This window comes from Trichechus manatus, unplaced genomic scaffold, assembly GCF_000243295.1.
Source record: "Trichechus manatus latirostris isolate Lorelei unplaced genomic scaffold, TriManLat1.0 scaffold00068, whole genome shotgun sequence".
NCBI classification, from domain to species: Eukaryota; Metazoa; Chordata; class Mammalia; order Sirenia; family Trichechidae; genus Trichechus; species Trichechus manatus.
This window is the reverse complement of record NW_004444004.1, coordinates 2,930,458-2,956,484: the sequence shown is the minus strand read 5'-3', so window position 1 is coordinate 2,956,484 and position 26,027 is coordinate 2,930,458. Positions and strand designations below refer to the sequence as shown.

Sequence of the window (26,027 nt, the reverse complement as noted above, 5' to 3'; positions counted from 1 at the left end):
ATGGGTCTGTTCAGATTTTTAACATCAATTTGTGATAGTTTGGGTAGGTAGTGTGTTTCTAGAAATTTGTCCCTTTCCTCTAGATTTTCAAATTTGTTGGAGTATAGTTTTTCATAATACTCTGTAATGATCCTTTTTATTTCAGTTGGGCCTGTTGTAATGTCCTCCATTTCATTTCCTATTTGGGTTATTTGCATCCTCTCCTGTTTTTCTTTTGTCAATTTGGCTAGTGGTTTGTCGATTTTGTTTATCCTTTCATAGAACCAACTTTTGGTTTTGTTAATTCTTTCTATTGTTTTTCTATTCTCTATTCTAGGAATTTTTTTATTCCATCTTTGATTTCTTCTATTACCCAGTGGTTTTTAAGCAGGATGTTATTTAGTTTCCATATATTTGATTTTTTTCCTTGCTCTTCCTGTTGTTAATTTCTACCTTGATGGCGTTGTGATCAGATAAGATACTTTGTATTATTTCAGTGTTTTGGATTTCATTGAGTGTTGCTTTGTGGCATAATATGTCGTCTATTCTGGAGAACGTTCCATGTGTGTTGGAAAAGAATGTGTACCTTGCAGCAGTTGGGTGCAGTGTTCTATATATGTCTATGAGGTCAAGTTGGCTGATTGTGCCCTTTAGATCTTCTGTATCTTTGCTGAGTTTCTTTCAGATGTTCTGTCCTTTACCGAGAGTGGTGTGTTGTAGTCTCCTACTATCAGAGTGGAACTGTCAATTTCCCTTTTCAGTGCTGTTAAAATTTGTTGTATGTATTTTGGAGCCCTGTCATTGGACATGTAGATATTTATTATGGTTATGTGTTCATGCTGGATCATCCCTTTAATCATGATATAGTGCTGTTCTTTGTCTTTTATGGTGGATTTTGTTTTAAAGTCTATTTTGTCTGAGATTAGTATTGTCATTCTTGCTCTTTTTTGGTGGCTATTGCTTTGATTTTTAATAAACTTATGTCTTTGTTTCTAAGGTGTGTCTCTTGTAGACAGCATATTGATGGATCCTGGTTTTTTTACCCATTCCGTCACTCTCCATCTCTTTATGAGTGCATTTAGGTCATTTACGTTCAGTGTAATTATTGATAGTTGTGAGTTTATTGTTGTCATTTTTGTAGTGCTTTTTTTGTGGTGGTGACGATTTCTTTGTTCCTCTTACTCTCCTGTGCTGAATTCCCTTTGTCTGTGGATATTTTTTCCATTTCTTTTTTTTTCTTTCTAGATTTTGTTTTTACTGAGACTTTGTTTTTCTTCTTTATTTTGATGAGTTGATTTGTTAACTTTCTTTGTGGTTACCTTGAAATTTACCCTTATTTTCCTAAGTTTGAACCAGTCTATTATTACTTGGTATCACCTTTCCTTCCTCTCCATTAGAAAGTTCTATACCTACACTGTTTATTCCCCCTTTTATTATTCTGATGTTGTTGTAATTTGCAGATTAACCTCTCTGGTTCCTTTGTGTAAATCTTTTGGTTTTGAATAGTCCTCAAGAGTTCATTTCCTAGGTTGGTATCTGGCTGGTGCTATCTTGTGTCCTAGATTCAGGCTGTCGTCTGATGTTGTTTGTTTTCAAACTGAAGGACTCCGTTTAATAATTCTTGTAAGTTTGATTTGTTTTTTACATATTCCCTTAGCTTCTTTTTATCTGGAAATGTCCTAATTTCACCATCATATTTGAATGAGAGTTTTGCAGGATATATTATTCTTGGTTGGCAATTTTTTTTCTTTCAAGGTTTTATATACGTCGTCCTGTTGCCTTCTTGCCTGCATGGTTTCTGCTGAGTAATCAGAGCTTAGTCTTATTGTTTCACCTTTGTATGTGACTTTGTTTTTCTCGAGCTGCTCTCAGGATTCTTTGTGTTTGGTTTTAGCAAGTGTGATTATGATATGCCTTGGTAATTTTCTTTTGGGGTCTATCCTATATGAGGTTCATTGAACTTCTTGGATGGTCAGCTTTTCACATTTTATGACATTAGGGAAGTTTTCAGTCAGCAAATCTTCAATGATCCTCTCTGTGTTTTCCATTTTCTCCCCCTGTTCTGGAACTCTGATCACTAGCAAATTTTTGCTTTTGATTGTATTCCACATAATTCTCAGGGTTTCTTCATTTTTCTTTGTTCTTTTTTTCTGATTTTTTTCCAAACAAAGTTGTATCCAGGTGTCTGTCTTCAATTTCACTGGTCCTGTCTTCCACTGTTTCAAACCTGTCCCTCAGGCCTTCTATGACACTGTCCATTTCTGAAATCTTGTTGTTCATCTTTTGGATTTCTAACTGTTGTTTTTGTATGATTTCTAGTTGTGAATTTATTTTAGCATTTTGTTCTGTATTATTTTCCTGAATTCTTCCATTTTTTGTGTATATTTTCCATGAAATTGTCTGCCTTTTCCATGAATTTGTCTGTTTTATCCTCATCTTTGTCTGCTTTTTGCCTCAACTCTTGAATAGCTCTGAATATTAGAGATTTGAATTCCCTATCAGGTAGTTCTATTTCCTCTTCTTCTACTGGAAAATCATCTGGTGTTTTATTTTGGATGCTTACTGGAACCATCCTGTCCTGTTTTTTTTTTTTATATGTTTTGATATTGTCTGCTGTCTTTGGGACATTCAGTAGTTATTTTCTTCATTTATTGATTGTAGATTTGTTTGTTTTGTCCTGCGTTTTTGTTTTATTAGGGTATGTCTGAGCCGGCAGGCTATGCGTTCTTTGCTTTTTGCTCCTCTGTGGACAGGATATTTTTCATCTCCTTGTCCAATGGGCAGGGCCAGTCGCTCAGCTATGGTGCAGCAGGGCAGGTCCAGCTGAAGGGGAGGGGCTGAAATTCGTTGTTTGTGGCACGTACTGTGCCTGACAAGGTGAGCCGGTGGCCAGTGCAGGGCAGGTTCCAGTAGTTCTTGCCTGTGCTGCTCGGGAGTCCAATATTCAGCACACGGTGCAGATAGGCAGGGGTCGGGGGTGGGAAGGGGAGGTTGTGATGTGTGGAGCTAGGCTGGGTATGGAAAAGAAGAGATAGAGGAGAGAGAAACAGGGGCAAAAAAAAGTGCAGAGGGAGCTTGCTGTTGAAGTGGAAAGATAAGAAACCGAGAAATGAAGAAAAACACAAATAAAATGTAATAATAAAAAAATAAAAGAACAAAAATAAAGAAAGAAAATTTTTTTTAAAATGCCCCCAGGGATCCCATTGGCACAGCTGTGCAGGCAGGCTGGGGAAGTGGCTTCCAAGCCATGCAGTACAGCCTGGCTAGAAGGGGTGCAGATGATACACAGCACCAGGTATTCAGGAGACAGGAAAAGAAGGTAAGTAGAAAGAGATGAGAAACCGAGAAATGAAGAAAGATAATAAGGAAAAAAGAAAGAGAAAACAAACAAACAAAAAGAAGAAGAAGAAGAAGGCCTCTGGGGATCCCACCAGCTATGGCCGTGTGGACTGGGGAAGCAGTTCCCCAGCTAAGCTGAGCTTCACAGCCTGTCAAGAAGAATCAAGGATGCCACATGGAGTGAGGTGTTCTAGAGAAAGGAGGGCGAGGAGGTGAGGGTCAGGGAAGAAACGGAAAAAGGCCAAAAAAAAGAACACCAACAACAAAGAGATGGCAGTGATTAAGCCGGTCGGTGTGAGTGGGGCAAATCGGTGAGGCATGGAACCAGTGCTTCCAAGCCGCAGTCACTCCACTGCGAAGCAGCAGATAAGCCCACTGGGAAGGCAGCGAATCAGTCCTCCGGGAAGCCGGAAATCAGCCCACCAAGAAGCAGCGAGTCGGCCTGCTGGGAAGCCGCAAATTGGTCCTCTGGGAAGCCGGGAATCAACCTGCCAGGAAGCTGGGAATCAACCCACTGGGAAGCCGTGGATCAGTCAGCCTGGAAGTTGCAAATGTCAAGCAGGGGGAGTTGGGGTGGGGGTTGGGAAGGCGTGTCTCTCTGATTACCAGGTGCTCTGTCTCCTGCTGGGAGCTCCGTGAATCTGCTTTCCCGTACTCCCTGTCTGCCAGTCTCCTACAGGAGTCCAGGATGGTGGATCCATGCTGCGGTAACTGATAGGGGACCTCCACTCATAACTCTCCTAGCTCTCTGTTCTCTGTCAGTTTCTTATTCCATTCAGTGCTTGGTCGAGTTCTTTATCTTTTCATTTGACGCTTAGGGTTCCAGGATTTGATGTTTGTCTCTGTTTTACTTAGTTTTTCAGGTCTTTGCTGAGAAAGGATGGCGTGGTACTTCTGTCTATAGCATCAGGTTGGCTCTGCTCTCTATAACACCTAGATTCTTATGCCAGCGCCTATATCCCTTTCTAGGTCTCTGTTTCCTCATTGGGAAATGAGAGTGTCAGAGTTAAAGGCTGGACTGTTGTTGTTGTCATTAGGTGCCATCGAGTTGATTTTGACTCTTCGCAACCCCATATACAGAGTAGAACTTCCTCATAGTGTTTTCTAGGCTTTGACCCCATGTAAACAGAATAGAAATATCCTATAGGGTTTTCTAGGCTGTAATCTTTATGGAGGAGCCCTGGTAGTACAGTGGTTAAGTGCTTGACTACTAACTGAAAGGTCAGTGGTTTGAATCCACCAGCCTCTCTGCAGGAGAAAGATGTGGTGATCTGCTTCCGGAAAGATTTACAGCCTTGGAAACCCTATGGGGCAGTTCTACTCTGTCCTGTAGGCTCTCTATGAGTTGGAATCAACTCAATGGAAACAGGTTAATCTTTACAGGAGCAGATTGTCAGGTCTCTCTCATTCGAAGCAACTGGTGGGTTCAAACTACTCCCCATTCATTTATCAGCCAAGCTCTTAACCATCGGACCACCAGAGCTTCTTAGGGCTAGACTAGACGATACCAGATGTAACTGCTAGCTTTGAATTGCTATAATTCTAAGAAAGGCACATTTGGAGACATGGGGAAGAATATGAGGAACCTGTTGATTTATTATTTCTTCATGTGAAATAAGTCTGCTGGTTCATGTGAAGATAAAGAAGTCCAATTTTTAAAGGTTAACTCAGATTGCAGATAATTCTTCCTCTTGTCATTCAACTGTGCAGTCCCCAGCCTTCTCTTACCAGACTACAGGTACAAGTTAGCAAATCGAAGAATAGAGAATTTGGCCTATTTAAGCAACAGACTCATAAATCATGGGCAGATGATCCACTCACTGTCTCCCATCTTATTGCTTTCTGGGATACCTTCTGCCATTAATCTTGCAAGCACAAAGAAGGATGCCATTCAGAATGGTAAAAATGAAAAGAGCCAGGTCTAAGAGTAAGGAAGTTGGGACTCTGTCCTAGTTCTGCTATAGATTTTTTTTCCAAAATATTAGATTTTTATAAACAACTCTTCTTGTAACTAAATAATTAACTAGCTGTATGATACTGGGAAACTCATTTCACCTTTCTGGTCTCAGTTTCTTGTCTCTAAAATGAGGGTCTCAGACTGGATTATGACTGATAATCTTTCTTACTGCCCAAGTCTATAATTCTAAACTTCTCTAGCAAATAGAAGCACCTGGAAACCTTCACTTCGTGTGTATGTGTGCGTGTGTGTTTGTGTGTGTGCGGTATATGAAGGCAAAAGAAGGTACCAACTCTGACCTTAAAAAAAAAAAAAAAGAGTACCGGGGAATAGGGAAAATTAATCAATCTCATGTTTATAGGATTCAACTCTTATAGTTACTTTCTTAGGAATAAAAAATAAAAAAATAAACAGATAAACACAGTATTTATACCATAGCTCAATGATCTGTTCTAAATCAAGAGAATTTTGTTCATAACCTTTATTTCCTCATCTTTTCATAGAGAGGAAGTCGTGCCAGTGTAAGCTTCCAGATCACCTCAGAGGTCCAAAGTGGGAGGTCCCCAAGGCTCTCCTTTTCTTCGGGGAGTCTAACTCCAGCTACATATGAAAACTCCAACATAGCGATTTATGAGGTAGGATATCCAACAGCTATCGAATCTGTAGACTTCTTGGGTTTTAAAACAAGGCAGTGACTTAGGAATTAGTCTTGGAGAAAAATATTGAGGTTTTTGGCAAGTCTTTCCAGTTTCTTGTCTGTATCTACTTATGGACTTGTTTGTTTGACATTTTTGACAATGATTTTCCTCAGGAACTAATCTACTTACTTATAACCTCGTTGATCTTTCAGCTCCATGTATTTACTATGCATGTGAAAAGAAAAAAAACCTTGAGACCTAAACACTTCTGTCACCCATTCCAGAATATATAGATATAAAAATAGAAGAAATGACTCTCTGTGTCAATTGTTTGTGGTGAAATGTCTAGAGACATGTTTGTGCAGGGTAGGGTTTCCCATTCCCTTCAAATTCTAGTTGTTCTTCCTATTCCTGTTATCCTCTGGTATTATTGAACATTTTGAAAATTATTCACTTATTTCTTTTCTCAGTCTCACTACAGGTTACTTTCTGCTGTGTGAACTAGAAATGCTTTTTATTTCGCTTAACTTTCTGTCTTTTAAGTTTAAGAGGCCACCCCCTGACTCCTTGTTCTAAGATACTGGAATTTGGCAACCAGAACAAATTTTGCATCAGTTGAAGAGATGAACTATTTCTTCTCAGCAGGAAAGTGTTAAGCAGGGGGTAAAAGGGAATCTAGACTGTCTCTCTGTGCCTCCTAAGTGAGGCCTTCCCAGTGTGGTTTCCTTGTTTTGTTTGAAGATGCTCCCAAGAGCAGCAAACACTCTCAACTTCAACAGCAACTACAAAGAAAATAAAAAACAGAGCAGGAATGGGTTTTTGGATTGTCTAGTAGTTTGGACTTTATAGGTTAATGCTCTCCTCCATTGTGTAAATAATTGACAGCGGACTATAACACCAAGATTGGCATGTCATATATTTGCCCAGTGTACCTGAGTGCTTTGACTTAAATTAGTGACAGGAAACCTCTGCATCTTGCCTTGGACTTAATTTAATCAGAGAGAAGATTTGCTTCAAATATAAACTTGAGGTATTGGGGAACTGGCAGCTTTAGTCTCTGAAAGACCAAAGACAAGGTAATCAGATAGCTCTTGAATGCCAAATGGACTGAGCTGACAGCTTTACAGATGTATTGATACCTCTAAGATTCTGAAGGAAATCTCGAAAACCTAGGCATCTCCTTGTTTTGTTTTATTTTGTTTTTAATTTGTAAAATGAGGTGTTGAACTAAGCAGTGGTTCTCTATCCTGTCTGCACATTAGAATCTCCTTGGGAAACAAACAAAAAAACACCCACACCCAGGCCCAACACCTCTAGCACCTCTGATTCAGTTGGTATGAGGTGGGGCCCAGGCATTGGTATATATTTTAAAGTTCCTCTATATGTGTAGCCAGGGTTGAGAATTATTGGACTAAGAGATCTCTAAAGCCTCTTCTGGCTTGGATATGCCATAGTTCTCCGATTCTGTGGAAGAATTTTTTTGTTAAATTGTGGTTTTATTTGGTGGGGTTGGAAGGGTATAGTGTAGAATCAAGAAGGGGAAAATAAACATCTGTATCTAACTGGCCTTTAAGAATCTGTCAGATAATTCCTCGTTTGGTAAGGAGACAGAGAGTTAAGTTAGTTCCCAGAATGACTGTTGGTCCATCAGATCATGAGTAGTTCTGAACCGCATAGGCCAAAGGGGGCCTTTATCTGCGCAAAAGGAAGGTGTTAGTGAGAATAATACAGTCAGGATTAGGTTGATGGCAGGATGTGAAGTAAGACAGCTGAGGCTAGAAAACTGCCTGGCTAGAGCTGAAGAGGATTCTGGCGGGCAGCTTAAGTCAACTGAATCAACAGATCAAACAAAGAGGCCCAGTGGGCCTCCTGAAATGATCCTCTACTAGGAGTGTTTTAAAGAAGATTCACCATCTAGTTTCTATTTAAAATAAATCAAATTTTAGTAAGAATTGATATTGGAAGATCTGGAAGTCTCAGATCATGTACCTGGATTAGCAGACACCTAACAACAAAGGACGGGCTTCTCCAAGATGTGCCATAACATTGCACTACACTGACACAATTCACACTTTGTACACACAGATGCATAACCTTTGGAATTGTACAGGAAACTCATCCCTTATTTCATAGACACTCTTTGAAATGTGAAAGGAAAGCCAGATGAGCTGACTACCAGGCAGAAAGAGCTGTGAATGGCAGATGCAGTGGGAGCTCATCATGATCTGCTCTAATAGCCACAGTCCGAAGCGAAAGGGAATGAGGTGGGGAGCAGCATGAGCCTGACACACCCAGTGAGAACCCACTGACCTAATTGTTCTTCTTCATTTTCTGACTCTTTCTGCCTCTCTGCCTCTCCTTGTTTTCCTCTTTGTCTCACCTTTCTCTCTCTCTCCCTGCATGCCACCCCATTCCTCTCCCTTTCCCAGAAAATGTTTTCCGTTCTCCTACCTTTTTCTATATCCCTCATAGCTCTCTCTCTACCCCTCTCCCTCCCACAAACCATCTTCTCTTTCATCACAGAATCATAAATTGTAAGAGCTAGAAAGGACCTAAGACATCATCTAGTGAGTCCAACTCTATCAGTGAGGAAAATGAAGCTCAAGCTGAGTGAAGAAGCTGCCCTAAGGCCAGCCTTGAGTTTGAGGCAGAGCCAGTCAGTTCTAGGACCCTGTTCTCTTGACTTTTAGTCAATTCACCATGGCCTTAATGCAAAACCGATGGACTTTAAATTACTTTTAAAAACTTCAGTGAATAGAGTTTGATGTTTCTTCCTCTTAATTAAAAAGTGAGTGATGAGTGAAGTATTTTATCATTCTCTCTCTTAAAAGAAAAACAAAACAAATAATGCATGTGTAGTGAAGATAAAACCTGCCCATGTTCTCCCTGTTCCTTATTATTCATGAAGTAGGATGCACATAGACTAAATACAAAAATGCTTATAAAGTTTGTGAGAATTATCCAAATCTTAAAAGAAATAACACACACATTCCGCAAACCAAAAAGAACCCAGTGAGGGGAAAGAAACAAAGTAGGAGCGGAAAGACCTTGGATCAAGTCCTGAGTTTGTTACTACCTAGCTTTCTGACCTTGGGCAAGTCACTTAATCTCTTTAGGCTTCAGTTTCTTTAACAACATGTGAAGGGCTTGGACTGTTGTTGTTAGGTGCCATTGAGTCAGTTCTGACTCATAGTGATCCTATGTACAACAGAACGAAACACTACCCAGTCCTGCACCATCCTCACAATCATTATGCTTGAGCCCACTGTTGCAGCCACCATGTCAATCCATCTCGTTGAGAGTCTTCCTCTTTTTCGCTGACCCTCTACTTTACCAAGCATGATGTCCTTCTCCAGGGACTGATCCCTCCTGATAACATGTCAAAAGTATGTGAGACATAGTCTCGCCACTCTTGCTTCTAAGGAGCATTCTGGCTGTCCTTCTTCCGAGACAGATTTGTTCATTCTTCTGGCAGTCCATGGTATATTCAATATTCTTCGCCAACACCATAATTCAAAGGCATCAGTTCTTCTTTGGTCTTCCGTATTCATTGTCCAGCTTTCACATGTACATGAGGCGATTGAAAATACCATGGCTTGGGTCAGGTGCACCTTAGTCCTTAAAGTGACATCTTTGCTTTTTAACACTTTAAAGAAGTCTTTGCAGCAGATTTGCCGAATGCAGTGTGTCGTTTGATTTCGTGACTGCTGCTTGCATGAGTGTTGACTGTGGATTCAAGCAAAATGAAATCCTTGACAACTTCAATCTTGTCTCCATTTATCATGATGTTGCTTATTGGTCCAGTTGTGAGGATTTTTGTTTTCTTTCTGTTGAGGTGTAATCCGTAATGAAGGCTGTGGTCTTTGATCTTCATCAGTAAGTGCTTCAAGTCCTCTTCACTTTCAGCGAGCAAGGTTGTATCATCTGCATAACACAGGTTGTTAATGAGTCTTTCTCCTATCCTGATGCCCTGTTCTTCATATAGTCCAATTTCTCAGATTATTTGCTCAGCATTCAGATTGGATAAGTATAGTGAAAGGATACAACCCTGACACACACCTTTCCTACTTTAAACCATGCAGTATTCTCTTGTTCTGTTTGAACGACTCTTTCTTGGTCTAAGTACAGGTTCCTCATGAGCACAAATAAGTGTTCTGGAATTCCTGTTCTTCAACAGTGTTATCCATAATTTGTTATGATCCACACACTCAGATGCCTTAGCATAGTCAATAAAACACAGGTAAACATCTTTCTGGTATTCTCTGCTTTCAGCCATGATCCACCTGACATCAGCAATAATATCTCTCTTTCCATATCCTCTTCTGAAACTGGCTTGAATTTCTGGCAGTTGCCTGTCGGTGTACTGCTGCAGCCACTTTTGAATGATATTCAGCAAAATTTTACTTGCGTGTGATATTGATGATATTGTTTGATAATTTCTGCATTCAGTTGGATCACCTTTCTTTGGTATAGGCATAAATATGGATCTCTTCCAGTCGATTGGCCAGGTAGCTGTCTCCCAAATTTCTTGGCATAGACGAGTGAGCACTTACAGTGCTGCATCCATTTGTTGAAACATCTCAACTGGTATTCTGTTAATTCCTGGAGCTTGGTTTTTCGTCAATGCCTTCAGTGCAGCTTGGACCTCTTCCTTCAGTACCATCGGTTCTTGATCATATGCTGCCTCCTGAAATGGTTGAACGTTGACCAATTCTTTTTGGTATAGTGACTCTGTGTATTCCTTTCATCTTCTTTTGATGCTTTCTGCATTGTTTAATATTTTTCCCATAGAATCCTTCACTATTGCAACTAAAGGCTTGAATTTTTTCTTCAGTTCTTTCAGCTTGAGAAATGCCAAGCGTGTTCTTCCCTTTTGGTTTTCCAATTTCAGGTCTTTGCATTTGTCATTATAATACTTTACTTTGTCTTCTCGAGCCACCCTTTGAAATCTTCTGTTCGTCTCTTTTACTTCGTCGTTTCTTCCATTTGCTTTAGCTACTCTACATTCAAGAGCAAGTTTCAGAGTCTTTTCTGACACTCATTTTGGCCTTTTCTTTCTTCCCTGTCTTTTTAATGACCTCTTGCTTTCTTCATGTATGATGTCCTTGATGTCATTCCACAACTCATCTGGTCTTCAGTCATCAGTGTTCAACACGTCAAATCTATTCTTGAGATGGTCTCTAAATTCAGGTGAGATATACTCAAGGTTGTACTTTGGTTCTGTGGACTTGTTCTAATTTTCTTTGGCTTCAACTTGATCTTGCATATGAGTAATTGATGGTCTATTCCACAGTTGGCCCCGGCCTTCTTCTGACTGATGATATTGAGCTTTTCCATAGTCTCTTCCCACAGATGTAGTCGATTTGATTCCTGTGTATTCCATCTGGCGAGGTCCACATGTACAGTCAGTGTTTATGTTGTTGAGTAAAGGTATTTGCAGTGAATAGGTTATTGGTCTTGCAAAATTCTATCATGCAGTCTCCAACATCGTTACTATCACCAAGGCCATATTTTCCAACTATTGATCCTTCTTCTTCGTCACCAACTTTCACATTCCAATCACCCGTAATTATCAATGCATCCCGATTGCATGTTTGATCAATTTCAGACTGCATAAGTTGGTAAAAATCTTCAATTTCTTCATCTTTGGCATTAGCGGTTGGAGCAGAAATTTGAATAATAGTCATATTAACTGGTCTTCCTTGTAGGCGTATGGATATTATCCTATCACTGACAGCATTGTACTTCAGGATATATCTTGGAATGTTCTTTTTGATGGTGAATGCAATGCCATCCCTCTTCAAGTTGTCATTCCCGGCATAGTAGACCATATTATTGTCCCATTCAAAATGGCCAGTACCAGTCCATTTCAGCTCACTAATGCCTAGGATATCTATGTTTATGTGTTCCATTCCATTTTTGATGATTTCCAATTTTCCTAGATTCATACTTTGTGCATTCCACGTTTCAATTATTATTGGATGTTTGCAGCTGTTTCTTCTCATTTTGAGTCATGCCACATCAGCAAATGTAGGTCCTGAAACTTGACTCCATCCACGTCATTAAGGTTGACTCTACTTTCAGGAGGCAGCTCTTCCCCAGTCGTATTTGAGCACCTTCCAACTTGAGGGGCTCATCTTCCGGCACTATATCAGACAATGTTCCGCTGCTGTTCAAAAAGTTTTCACTAGATAATTCTTTTCAGAAGTAGACTGCCGGGTCCTTCTTCCTAGTCTGTCTTAGTCTGGAAGCTCAGCTGGAACCTGTCTGCCATGGGTGACCCTGCTGCTATTTGAATAGCTTCCAGCATCACAGCAACACACAAGCCCCCAGAGTATGACAAACTGACAGTCACGCTGGGTGGGTGGGGGAGCTTAGAATAGGGATGCCTATTACCCTTTTGAGCTCTCAAATTTGGTGATTTGGCAGGGAAAAGTTCTGTGTAGCTATCACTGGAAGTTAAGAAGCTAGACAGAAGGCTAACCCATGTTTGAAATAGGGCTGACTCCAGGAAGAAGGTACCCAGGGGTGGATTATCCAATAAGTAAGGTAAGCACAGGTTTACTTGTGCTTACTTACTAATCTGTAGTGATTTCACACATGAAATTGTTCACTACAGATTAGTAATTAAGCACAAGTAAGCCCATGCTTACCTTGCTTACTGGGTCATCCACCCCTGTCAAGGATTGTAAATTTGAAAAGACACTTTGATTCTATAGGAAGGTGCTGTGGAGCTGGGAGAGAGACAGATGCCAGCCATACCTAGAAGCAGAATCTCTGATGTGGTGAAAAAATGTGAAATTGTTCACTACAGATGATCTGGTAAGCAAAGTAAGCACCGTGCTTACCTTTCTTATTGGATAGTCCACCCTTGACGGTATTAGTCAGGTATAGGCAGAGGCAGGGCTGCCAATACTGATGTTCAGGTGTGCACTGCACAAGGGCACCACATCTAAGAGGATATTATTCACACTGTAGCCATTCTAACTTATATGAGAGTGGTACATGAGTTGGCGCAGAGATTCTGGGCTTCCCAGCCTAGGCCTGGATCATGGGAAATGGAGCCTTATCATTTATACACTGAAACCAGCACACCTGCCCATGCACAATCACTGGGAGACACATGCACCTGGCTATGCGCTATCCCGACCACACCCCAGGAGTTCTTGGAGGTGGCTTCTCTCTTCTGCCTAGTGTTCTTGGAGGCCCAATTCCAACCTCCCACCCCTACCCCTATAGCTTGACTCCAAACCTGACAAAGTGGTCTCACCTGGCAGTCAAGTTTTGGTTGGGTGCATAGTATCTGTGCTGCTAGTGGAATGTGTTCCCTGGTGTCTGGGGGATGGCTAGGTACATGCATGTATATGTATAGACCCAGGGCTGCTGCTTGCCATCATCGGGCTGCCACAGGTTGTGCAATAACATACTCTCACATAATTAAAAAAAGAAATGTTTACTTGAGGGAGAGCACACTTTTTTAATTAGTGCAAAGGTGCTATAGTGGCTAGCAGACCACAGGCTGAGCAATATAATTGCAAGAGTGTCGGGAAGGCCTTTTTGTCCACCAGTATATGCCACACATTGGCTGATGTAAATTCCCAGTTAGAATTTTATTCTTTCCGTTTAAGCCTTAGCCTTTAATCCCTCTAAGGGGCAAAGTCCTCTGAAGGCTAAAGGTTCAAGCTGGTATCAGGCACTCAAACACTTTATGAATGAGTTTTAGATCCTTGGCTGAGAGCAGATTTTGATGAGAAAAACTTGGTGAAAGATCCATAGAGAGGGGAGTATCACAGAAATGAGGAAAAGGAAGAGGCTAGGACAGTGGTTCTCAAACTTGAGCATCCATCAGAATCATTTGGAGGGCTTGTTAAAACAGATTGCTATGCTCCTGCTCCAGAATTTCTGATTCAGTAGGTCTGGGATGAGGCCAGAGAATTTGCATTTCTAACCAGTTCCCAGGTGATGCTCATGCAGCTGGTCCAGGGCCATGCTTGGAGACTTGTTGGGCAAGAGACTGGGAAGTCAGAGTTTGGCATTTTGGCAACTCTGCTGCGGGCAGGCGCTGAACCTTGACTACCCTTCTGAGCTCTGTGGGCATCGAGCCTGGCTGGTGCAGTTTTGTTCAGTAGCTGAAGGCCTCTGAGAGCCACTGCTAGTTAAAAGACTTCAAGCTCCTTGGCTAGAAGATGCTCCCTAAACACAAAATGCTGGCGAGTAACTCAGATGCCTGCAGTTCCCATTAGCCTTTCCCTCTGGCAGATTTCCAGATGCAGTGCTACAGCTGGATATATTCCTTACTAAGAGAAGGGCTACACTCTTATTCTCGGAATTTGACTGCACAGAGCTCTTTGCTTTATTATCTCTACTTGATGACAAATTGGTGCAGCCTGAAATGGAGTCTCTAGGCTATAGATAATAGATGTGAAAGCACTTTGAAGTGTAGAGAGCACTGTGCAAATGTAAGGCATTACTATTATTACAGAGAAAAAGGAATCTATATTTGTATTGCTTTTTTTGAAAGTTTGGGTTGGACAGAAACTAAATAGGGCTTGATGAGTGATGAATCCTTGAGGCTATGCACGTCAAAGAAGATTATCTATCAGGCACTGGTGTTAAAGTGAAGACGATTAAAATAATTGTTGTTTTTAACTTGATAACAGCCTTAGAAATAGCTGCTTGGAACTTAAACAGTTAGAAAGAGACTTTTGAAACCGTGTAGATGACTCATATTACTATGGTAGTATATTTGTGCGTCAAAATAAAAAAATCTTTAGTCTACATCTAAACCAATCGATTTATGATTAAAGCATGAGTCCCCCAAAATGGCCTGTCCCACAAGAGAAAAATGGATCAAGGTAAATGCAGGAAACATTTGCTGCACTACATTTCCCACCCTACATCTCCAACCACAGACGCCTCAAGGCAGTGGGAATTGCAACCACCAACCATCAGCATTAATCGCAGGGAACCTGGTGTTACATCACTTAGCTGTGAATAAGTGAAATGACCTAGTGGTTTCTGCAGTGAGTTAAGGGAGGCGCTGCAGAGAGTGCTATCGTTACTTTTCTGGGATCTGTATACCTGCAATTGTTTCCCTGTCTTGAGCTAATTGGAATTTTTAACCTTAACTGCTCTGTGTGTTAGCTGAGAGTATACTTTTTTTCTCAGAATACAGAATGTCCATGGGGTGGAGGTTGGGAGAAGAGGAAAGAAGCCTGTTTGGGTTGATAGTCTAACTATACACCCTCCATGTGGAAGGGACATTGTTCTTAAGCTGCTGACAACTAAGTCTCATCACTATTCTCCACCTTTTCTTTCTAGGGTGACTGGGTGTGGCTGAAAAAGTTTCCCTCTGGAGATTTTGGTGACATTAAATCCATCAAATCAAGTGCAAGTGATGTGTTTGAAATGGTATGAGAAATCCTCATATATACACATTCCCACTAAAATTAATCTTTTCCTCAAAGTAACTAACACCAGCTGTTTAGGAAAACTCCCTTAATAAGTTAATGCAGGGAAACTGCAAGATTGCTACTGGTGTTGTACAACCATGTAATGCAAAGGCAAAAATACGAACTTTGTAGTCAAACAGACATGAAGCGTTCAAATCCGGGCTCTACCACTTAAGAGCTGGATGACCTTGAGCAAGTCACCTAAACTCTCTGAGCCTAGTTTCCTTATTTGTAAAAGGGGAATATTAATGTCTACTTCCTAGGTTTGGAATGAGGATTGAAAGAGATAATACATGTAAAGCATCTTGCACATTTCCTGGCACATAACTTCTTGGTAAAATGGTAGCTATTGTGATTATTATTAAGTAAATGTCTAAGAATCATTCAAAATCCCCAGTTGCCAGACCTGGAAAAGTAATCTGGTAATTTCTATTTCCATAGGAAAAGTGGTTATTTCCTCAATCTCACCAATTACGCTCAAGAGTCCTTGGAAGAATTATTTAAGAAAGCAGCATGTACATAAGTCAGGTAATGAAAATAACCTCCTGAGCCATTAAATCGTGGCTCCTCCTTGAAATTTGAGCCCTTAAAAGATTTGTGGAGACTGTCTCTGGTTCCTTCTGATTCTTGAGTTAAATTTTTAGAAGATAATCATAGCTCTGTCCATATTTATGAAGCAGCCAGGTTCAAATCAGTCCAACAGTCTGAAGACACCTTTTATGTCCAGAGCACAGAACAAACAAGTAGAGTCCCTGGGTGGTGCAAATGGTTAAGCACTCAACTACTAAGCAGAAGGTTGGTGGTTTGAACTCAGAAGCACCTCAAAAGAAAGGTCTGGCAATCTGCTTCCGAAAGGCCACAGCCTTGAAAACCCTGTGGCGTGCAGTTCTACTCTGCAACACATGGGGTCAGCATGAGTCAGAATAGACTCAATGGTAACTGACAGTACAAGTGAGAAAACAAAGGAAATGGAAGAGATGAGGCCCATGGGGGACAGGCCATGCCCAGTGGTCAGGATGTGATGTAATGATTTGGGATTTCCATTACCTGTGGTTTTGGTGCCTGGAGCTCAAGGGAAAATAATGAGAGATGGCTCCCTAAGGGATACCAAGGTCAGGGCTAGAATAGACAATCTGACAGTGGGTTGATGATTCACAGTGCTAAACAGAGAGCTGAATCCAAAGTATAGAGCCAAAACAAGCTCAAACCTGAGGAAGCTAATAAACTAAAGTATGGAAATGAGCAGAGAAGTAGTGACCCAAGGTAGAGTGGGTCCATGACTTTTTTTTTTTTTTCTAACTTATAATTCGGAAAAAGACCTGGTGATCTACTGCTGAGAAAACTGGCCAGTGAAAACCTTACGGATAGCCAGTGGAACATTGTCTGATACAGTGCCAGGATATGAACCCCCCAGGTTGGAAGGCACTCAAAATACAACTTGGGGAAGAGCTGCCTCTTCAAAGTAGAGTCGACCTTGATGACATAGGTGGAGTAAAGCTTTCAGGACCTTCATTTGCTGATGTGGCATGACTTAAAATAAGGAGAAACAGCTGCAAATGTCTGTTAGTAATTGGGATGTGGAATGTACAAAGTATAAATCAAGGAAAACTGGAAGTCGTCAAAAATGAAATGGAACACATAAACGTCAATATCCTAGGCATTAGTGAGCTGAAATGGACTGGTATTGGCCACTTCGAACTGGACAATCACATGGTCTCATATGTCGGGAATAGCAAATTAAAGAGGAATGACATCACATTCATCATCAAAAAGAACATTTCAAGATCTATCCTGAAGTAAAATGTCATCAGTGATAAGATAATAACCACACACCTACAAGGAAGACCAGTAAATACAAGTATTATTCAAATTTATGCACCAACCACTAATGCCAAAGATGAAGAAATTGGAGATATTTACCAACTTTCGCAGTCTGAAATTGATCAAACATGCAATCAAGATGCATTGATAATTACTGGTGATTGAAATGCAAAAGTTGGAAACAAAGAAGGATTGGTAGTTGGAAAATATGGCCTTGGTGATAGAAAGGACACCAGAGATCACATGATAGAATTTTGCAAGACCAACGACCTATTCATTGCAAATACCTTTTTTCAACAACATAAACAGTGACTATACACGTGACCTTACTGGATGGAATACACAGGAATCAAATCAACTACATCTGTGGAAAGAGGCAATGGAGAAACTCAAAACCATCAGTCATAACCAGGCCAGGGGCCAAATGAGGATCAGACCATCAATTCCTTACATGCAAGTTAAAATGGAAACTGAAGAAAATTAAAACAAGTCCACAAGAGCCAAAGTATGACCTTGAGCATATCCTACCTGAATGTAGAGACCATCTCAAAAATAGATTTGATGTGTTAAACACTAATGACTGAAAACCAGACAAGTTGTGGGATGACATCAAGGAGATCATACATGAAGAAAGCAAAAGGTCATTAAAAAGACAGGAAAGAAAGAAAAGACCAAAGTGGATGTCAGAAGAGACTCTGAAACTTGCTCTTGAATGTCGAGTAGCTAAAGTGAATGGAAGAAAAAGATGAAGTGAAAGAGATGAACAGAAGATTTCAAAGGGTGGCTCGAGAAGACAATGTAAAGTATTATAATGAAATGTGCAAAGAACTGGAGATACAAAATCAAAAGGGAAGAACACACTCAGCATTTCTTAAGCTGAAAGAATTGAAGAAAAAATTCAAGCCTTGAGTTGCAATAGTGAAGGATTCTATGGGGAAAATATTAAACGACACAGGAAGCATCAAAAGAAGATGGAAGGAATACACAGAGTCACTGCACCGAAAAGAACTGGTCAACATTCAACCATTTCAGGAGGTAACATATGACCAAGAACCAATGGTACTGAAGGAAGAAGTCCAAGCTGCACTGAAGGCACTGGCGAAAAACAAGGCTCTAGGAATTGACGGAAAACCAATAAAAATGTTTCAACAAATAAATGCAACACTGGGAATGCTCACTCCTCTATGCCAAGAAATTTGGAAGACAGCTACCTAGCCAACTGACTGGAAGAGATCCATGTTTGTGCCCATTCTAAAGAAAGGTGAACCAATGGAATGCAGAAATTATTAAACAATAACATTAATATCATACACAAGTAAAATTATGCTGAAGATAATTCAAAAATGGTTGCAGGAGTACATCAACAGGGAACCACCAGAAATCTAAGCCAGATTCAGAAGAGGACATGGAATGAGGAATATCATTGCTGATGTCAGAAAGTTCTTGCCTAAAAGCAGAGAATACTAGAAAGATGTTTACCTGTGTTTTATTGACTTTGCAAAGGCATTCGACTGTGTGGATCATAACAAATTATGGATAACATTGCAAAGAATGGGAATTCCAGAACACTTAATTGTGCTCACGAGGATCCTGTAAATAGACCAAGAGGCAGTCGTTTGAACAGAACAAGGGAATACTCCATGGTTTAAAATCAGGAAAGTGTGCATTAGGGTTGTATACTTTCACCATACTTATTCAATCTATATGCTGAGCAAATAATCCAAGAAGTTGGACTATATGAAGAAGAAGGCAGCATCAGGATTGGATGAAGACTCATTAACAACCTGCAATATGCAGATAACCCAACTTTACTTGCTGAAAGTAAGGAGGACTTGAAGCACTTACTGATGAAGATCAGAGACTACTGCCTTCATTATGGATTACACCTTAACATAAAGAAAACAAAAAATCCTCACAACTGGACCAATAAGCAACATCACGATACATGGAGAAAATATTGAAGTTGTTAAGGATTTCATTTTACTTGGATCTACAACCAGCACCCTTGGAAGCAGCAGTCAAGAAATCAAATGATGTATTGCATTGGGCGTCTCTGCTGCAAAAAAACGTTTGAAATTTCATGACCCAGATTTCTCCTTTGAATTTTTTGTTGATACTGTGTGTTTTCACTAATGAAAGCATGCTGATTAAAGGACCAATTTAGAATTTTTGTTATAAGTTATGGATTTTGACACCTATTATGTGGGATCACATTTGTCCCAGCGGATCCTGGATATAGTAAATACTGGCGATATGAGTCAAGGATATAATCAGGTTTTTAAAATTTTATTTCTTGAAAATTTGCAAAGCATGAGGTTAAACATGAAGGCACCTGGCAATGGCTGCACATATATTTTATTCTAGTCTCCTTCTTAGCTGTTTTATTATTTTTCATGAAACTTTTCAAAACAGGGTACAATGCATTCTTCTTTTCTGCAAAAGCAGTACTTATAGCCAAAATAAATAAATCCAAGGGATTTTTTATCTCAGGAATATTACCACTACAATGCATTCTTCATTACTGCAATAGCAGTATTTACAGGCCAAATAAATAAAACTAGAGGAATTTATATCTTAGGAAAATTACCACTACTATGTATTCTTCATTAATACAAAAGTACTAACAGCTAAGAAGCAGAAACAGCTGTTCTGGAATATTGCAGAACTGCTCACAGTGGTGCATTCCACCTGCTACACGTGGAAGCAATGATTGGGCCCTAAGATTGTGTGCGGGGTAAGAAAAACTTACACAGGAGTTCAAGTCTCTTGGAAAGTACCACTGCAATGCATTATTCCTTATTGCAAAGGCATTATTTACTGTTCAGAAGCTAGAAAAGCAGGGAGCCAGTAACACCTGGAAACAATGAACGAACGGCATCAAGGAGAAAATAGCCACTGTGACTGAATGAAGACTAAGAATAGCTTATTTTCATGATAAGTACATTCTCACAAGAACATAGCAACTGGGGAAAATAGTGAAAAGGTTATCTCACAGAAATAAAGGCAAACTTGTCAAAAGTTTAGAAAATTCATGCATCCAGGAGGCACCACCTAAGACAATGTTCAATCTACACAAAAATGAGCCTCCAACTCAGGGTTCTCGAGTTTCACGCATTTCAAAAGGCACCCACCTTGAGGCTAAACATGTTAAAACCAGGCTACCTCCTTCCCAAAGAACTCCAGAGTCATAAAAACTGTTTGGGATACTGTATGTCCCACAGGTCACAAAAGGGTTTTAAGGTATTAAAAAGCGAAGATGTCACCTTGAAGACTAAGGTGTGCCTGACCCATGCCATGGTATTTTCAATCACCTCATATGCATGCAAAAGCTGGACAATGAATAAGGAAGAACGAAGAAGAATCGATGCATTCGAAATATGGTGTTAGCAAAGAATATTGAATATACCATGGACTGCCAAAAGAACCAACAGGTCTGTCTTGGAAGAAGTACAACCAGAATGCTCTTTAGAAGCAAGGATGGTGAGACTTCGTCTCATGTACTTTGGACATGTTATCAGGAGGGACCAGTCCCTGGGGAAGGACGTCATTCTTGGTAAAGTAGAGGGTCAGTGAAAAAGAGGAAGACCCTCAACGAGATGGATTCATGCATTAGCTGCAATAATAGGTTCAAACATAGCAATGATTGTGAGGATGGTGCAGGACCGGAGAGTGTTTTGCTCTTTTGTGCATGGTATCCCTATGAGTTGGAACCAACTCCATGGCAGCTAACAACAACAGCATAACTTCAAACTTACAGAAAAGCTGCAAAAATAATTCAAGGAACTTCTGTATACCCTACCCAGATTCAATAATTATTTACATTTTGCCCGGTTACTTTTCATTTCCTCTCTACTTATGTATTTATGTCGATTATTTTTTCTGAACCAACTGAGAGTAAGTTGTAGACATCATTCCCTTTTACTTCAGTGTGTGTTTCCTAAAAACAAGGATATTATTTGACATAACCACAGTATAATTATCAAAATCAAAATATAACATTGATACAATACTGTTATCTAAATTACTCCATATTCTAATTTTATCAATGTTCCTGATAATATCCACTATAGCTAATTTTTCAACCCAGGCTAGTTTACAATCCAGGTTCACACTTTATACCTGACTGTCGTATCTCTTTAGTCTCATTTAATCTGTAACAATTTCTCAGCCTTGCTTTGATTTTCTTCACTTTGATATTTTTGAAGATTTTAGATTTAGGTTATGCATCTTTGGCGGGAATACAACAGAAGTGACAAATGTTCTCTAAATCTAACCACAAAGAATATCATACAAACCCAAATTGAGGGACATTCTATAAAGTAACTGACCTTTGTAGAGTTACCGTTTTTTTCCCTTTGTAATTAATACACAATTTTCGGGTAGACACTTTGAGTCTATGTAAATATCCTGTTCTTCATCAAACTTTTATAGACTAATTTTAGCATCCATTGATGATTTTCTAATTTCAACATCCCTTCTACGCTTATTGGTTGGCATTTTACTATAAGGAAGAGCCTTCCCATCTCTCCTATTTATTTATTCATTTGTTTATTTATATCAGTATGGATGTATAGATTTTATTTTATTCAACTGGTTAGTATGTATGTATGTATCTACCTACCTACCTACCTATCCATCAATCCATCTATTTAACTATATAAAACCATGAGTTCATACTGATACCTCCAATTCCAGCCCAACATAACAGCATTCATTCTATCCTTTCCCTTTTCTATATTTGTAACTCCCTTCTCCAGTAGTGATAAAATTGGCTCCCATTATCCTTATGACATCTTCTGAAGTGTCCCCTTCACCTGTGTGGTCAGGTGCACTGAAAATAACCCAACCTTATGAATAAGGCCAGTGTTTTCCAGAATTTACCGTGTAGAAGGCCCTAATGTCTTTCTAATGCTTCTATGAAGTAGGAGGTGCATCTGGCTGTGCTATCACTGTGAGTCCAGCACTGCCTTGACTACTTATTTGCCTTCATGATCTTGAAATGTTGGGACTGGGTGCTGGGGTTGACATTGGAAAGCAGATCTTGATGAGCCAGGTATAGAAGGGAGCAGTGCACAATGGGATGGGTATTCTTGAAAGGCAAATAGTTGGAGTCAGGAGGCCAAAGGACTGATGACTTCCAGTACCTTTTAGGGTCTTAGCTTCTGCAAAATATTTGTAGGAAAATCAGGCTGTGTCTCTCAGTGTCATGCTCCCATCATCTGGAATTGATTGCCATACTCCCTGTACCCCTTGAAAGACAGATGGAGAACATCCTGGACCTCCTTCTGGGGAAACCCTTAATTCTGCTAGGTTCTTTCTCTCTCTAAGGAATGCAAGGAGGGGGAAACTGTAGTTGCTGTGAAACAAAGTGTTTACTTTGTGAAATCTAGATCAATCAAGATCCTCCATCAGATATTTGGGGCTTGTCTAGTATTATATTTAATAGATTTCTAATTTAACGTTAGGTGATAAAAAAACACATTCTCTAAATTTTAATCTTTTGAAATTTATTGAGACTTGTTTTATGGCCCAGCATGTATTCTATCCCCAGTGAACATTCCACATGCATTTAAAAGAGTGCATATTGTACAATTGTTAGGTGTTCTATCAATATTATTTAGGTCAAGATGGTTGATAGTGTCATTCTGATCTCCTGTGCATTCCTACTGCATTTTTGTTGTTTATCAGATCTTACTGCATATTTATTGTTTTGTTTGATCAATTACTGATATAGATACGTTTATCTATTTTTTTTCTTTTGTTCCTTATGATTTTGGTGTCATTTAAGAAACTGTTGCCTAATCCAAGGTCATGAAGATTTACACTCACGTTTTCTTCTAAGAGTTTTATAGTTTCAGATCTTCCATTTAGGTCTTCGATCTATATTGAGTTAATTTTTGTATATGGTTGTGCTGGCTATAGAATTCTTGGTTGAAAATTTTAGTTCCCACATGCCCCCTCCCCCCACCCCCAGTACTTTGAACATACCATCTGACAGACTTCTGGCCACCATGGTTTCTGATGAGAAATCAGCTGTTTATTTTATTGAGGATCCCTTGTATGTGACAAGTTGCTTCTCTCTTGCTGCTTTCAAGATTCTCTCTTTGCCTTTAGCTTTCAACAGTGTTATAATGTGCCTTGGCATGGATCTTTTTTAGTTTATCCTACTTGGAGTTCATTGAGTTTCTTGGATGTGTAGATTAATGTTTTTCAAATTTGGGAAGTTTTCAGCCATTATTTCTTGAAAAATTCTTTCTACCCCTTTCTGTTTATGCTTTCTGTGATTCCTATTATGCATATGTTAGTATGCTTGATGGTGTCCCATATGTCTCTTAGTCTGTGTTCATTTTTCTTCATTCTTTTTTTCTTTCTGCTCTTTAGACTGAATAATCACAATTGGCCTATCTTCAAGTTCTCTGATTCTTTCTTCTCTTTGCTTATATCTGCTGTTGAGTCCCTTTAGAAGTTTTTCATTTCAGTTATTATACTTTTCAACTCCAGAATTTCTATTTGGTTCCTTTTTATAATTTTTTTTTATATTCTCTATTTAATGAGACATCATTTTCATGATTTCTTTTAGTTCTTTGGACATGGTTCCCTTTAGTTCTTTGATACATTTAAAATAGTTGATATAAAGTCTTTGTCTAGTAAGTCCAATGCCTTGGCTTCTTCAGAAACAGTTTCTATTGATTGCTTTTTTTTCTGTGTACAGGCCATACTTTGTTTCTTTGCATGATTCATAATTTTTTGTTGAAGACTGGACATTTTGAATATTTTTATGTGGCAACCCTAGAGATCGTATTCTCCTTCTCACCCCAAAGTTTGTTGTTGCTACTTTTTGTAGTAGTTGTTATTTGTTTAGTGACATGCCTGAACTAATTTTGTGAAGTCTGTATTCTTTGTTGTGTGTGGCCACTGATGCCTCTATTCTGTTAGCTTTGTGGTCAACTAGTGATCGGACAGAAATTTTCTTAAACACCCAGAAGAAAACAAAACAAAACTCCCGTTCTTTGCAGATGGGCTCTCTGTGTGTGTTGGGATGTGCCTTGAACACTCATTAAGGCAGACAATTATGCCTTAGCCTTTACTTCCTGCTTGTGCAGAGCCTGAAGGTCAGCCAGGATGATAGCTTAGGTGTTTCTCATGTGTTTCCTGAGCATCTGCCTAGCCCTGGCCATGCACGTGGCCTTCAGATTCCCAGGAATATGTGGGGATTTTCAACGCCCTTATTCCCCAAATCATTTCTTTTCCCAGTATTTCCTCCCAAGCTTTTTGGTTAGTATGTTGTTTGCACTGACTGCTATTCATTGCCCAGGCAGCACTGACTCATACATTTGCCTTTAAATGTTCTTGATGTAATCCCCCCAGTTAGGCACCTTAGCACTGGGAGAGTTCATAGTTAAGACAAACCCTTTGAGCAGATCCTCCAGAGAGCCACCAGACAGGTCAAAATAAACAACCACAATTTTTTTTAGAATAAAGACTGTTCTGCTGCCTCTGATACCAGTATCTGTAGTGGAAATATGGGCTGTTGTCTTCAAAGCCACTGCCAAGCTGGAGAGTGGGGGGGTGGGTCTGGGTAAGTTAAAACACCACAAAGCTCTCTCCAAGGTTTAGCTGTTTCTTCTTCTTTTTTTTTTTTTTTTTTGTAATTTTATTTCCATCACTCAAGGTTCAATTTTAGGTTATACCTACTTCTAAAGGAAGAATTGTAATTAAAGCAGAAAGCACTGCATTGGGAAACAAAAGATAAGGAGTCATTAGGGTCAAAATCTAGGGGTCACTAACCAAGTATGGTCAAGGGCAAACCATTCCACATTTCTCTTTAGCTGTTTTTTCTTGATTAAGCATTACCTTGGTTGCTGCAAGCTTTTTGTTAGTTTCCAGAGTTCTGAAAGTTGATTCTGACAGTTTTTGCCAGTTTCTTAATTTTGTGGAGAGATGGACTTTTGGCATTCCCTACTCTGCCATCTTTGCTGATGTGACTCCCCTGATTAGTTTTTGCACGGTTTATTTCTTTCTATAATTTTACTTTCAATCTCTTTGTGTCTTTGGATTTAATGTTCATATCTTTTAGGCAGCATATATTTGGGTCTTGCTTTTTTTTCTCTATTCTGCAATCTGTGTCTTCTAATTGGAGTATTTGGTCCATTTACATTTAATGCACTTATAGTTGGATTTTTGGTATTCTATTTTGCTATTTGTTCTCTATTTGTCTCATCTATTTGTCTGTTCTTTTGTTCATCTTTTCCTGCCTTCCTTTAGCCATTTGCTTCTTCTATTGGCTTTTTGGAGTCCTTGGTGGTATAAACAGTTAAGTGTTCAGCTGCTAACTGAAAGATTGGCAGTTTGAATCCACCCAGAGGCACTTTAGAAGAAAAACCTGGCAATCTACTTCTCAAAAGTCAGCCATTGAAACTATGGAGAACAGTTCTACTCTGACACACACGGGGGTCACCATGCATCACAATCAACTTTATGACAACTGGTTTTTTTTAATTGGCTTTTTAGCTATACCTCCTTGCAAGAATTTTATTAGGTGCTCTTGAAATTGCTATACTATCTTTAACTTATCATAATCTATTTAGAGTTAATATTGTACTACTTTATCTAAAATATAGGAAACCTGCAGAAGTGTTGTTTCTTTTACCTTGCCTACCATTCTTTGTTCTATTTTTGACATATATATTACCTCCACATATATTACAAACCTCATGATAGAATGTTAAAAGTTATTTTTTTTTTTAATATTTTATTGTACTTCAGGTGAAGGCTTACAGAACAGATAGTTTCTCATGTAACAGTAACACACATGCTGCTTTATGACATTGGTTAACAACC

The 26,027-nt window shown here is 39.5% G+C and overlaps 1 protein-coding gene across 1 annotated transcript in view; it reads left to right on the top strand.

Moving 5' to 3' along the window:
- The window catches only part of GUCY2F (guanylate cyclase 2F, retinal), a 130,415-nt gene that overhangs the window by 38,881 nt on the left and 65,507 nt on the right, over window positions 1-26,027 (top strand). The window contains 2 exon segments of the mRNA XM_004379764.1: window positions 5,779-5,910; window positions 15,235-15,324. Coding sequence (XP_004379821.1) covers window positions 5,779-5,910; window positions 15,235-15,324 — 222 coding nt within the window.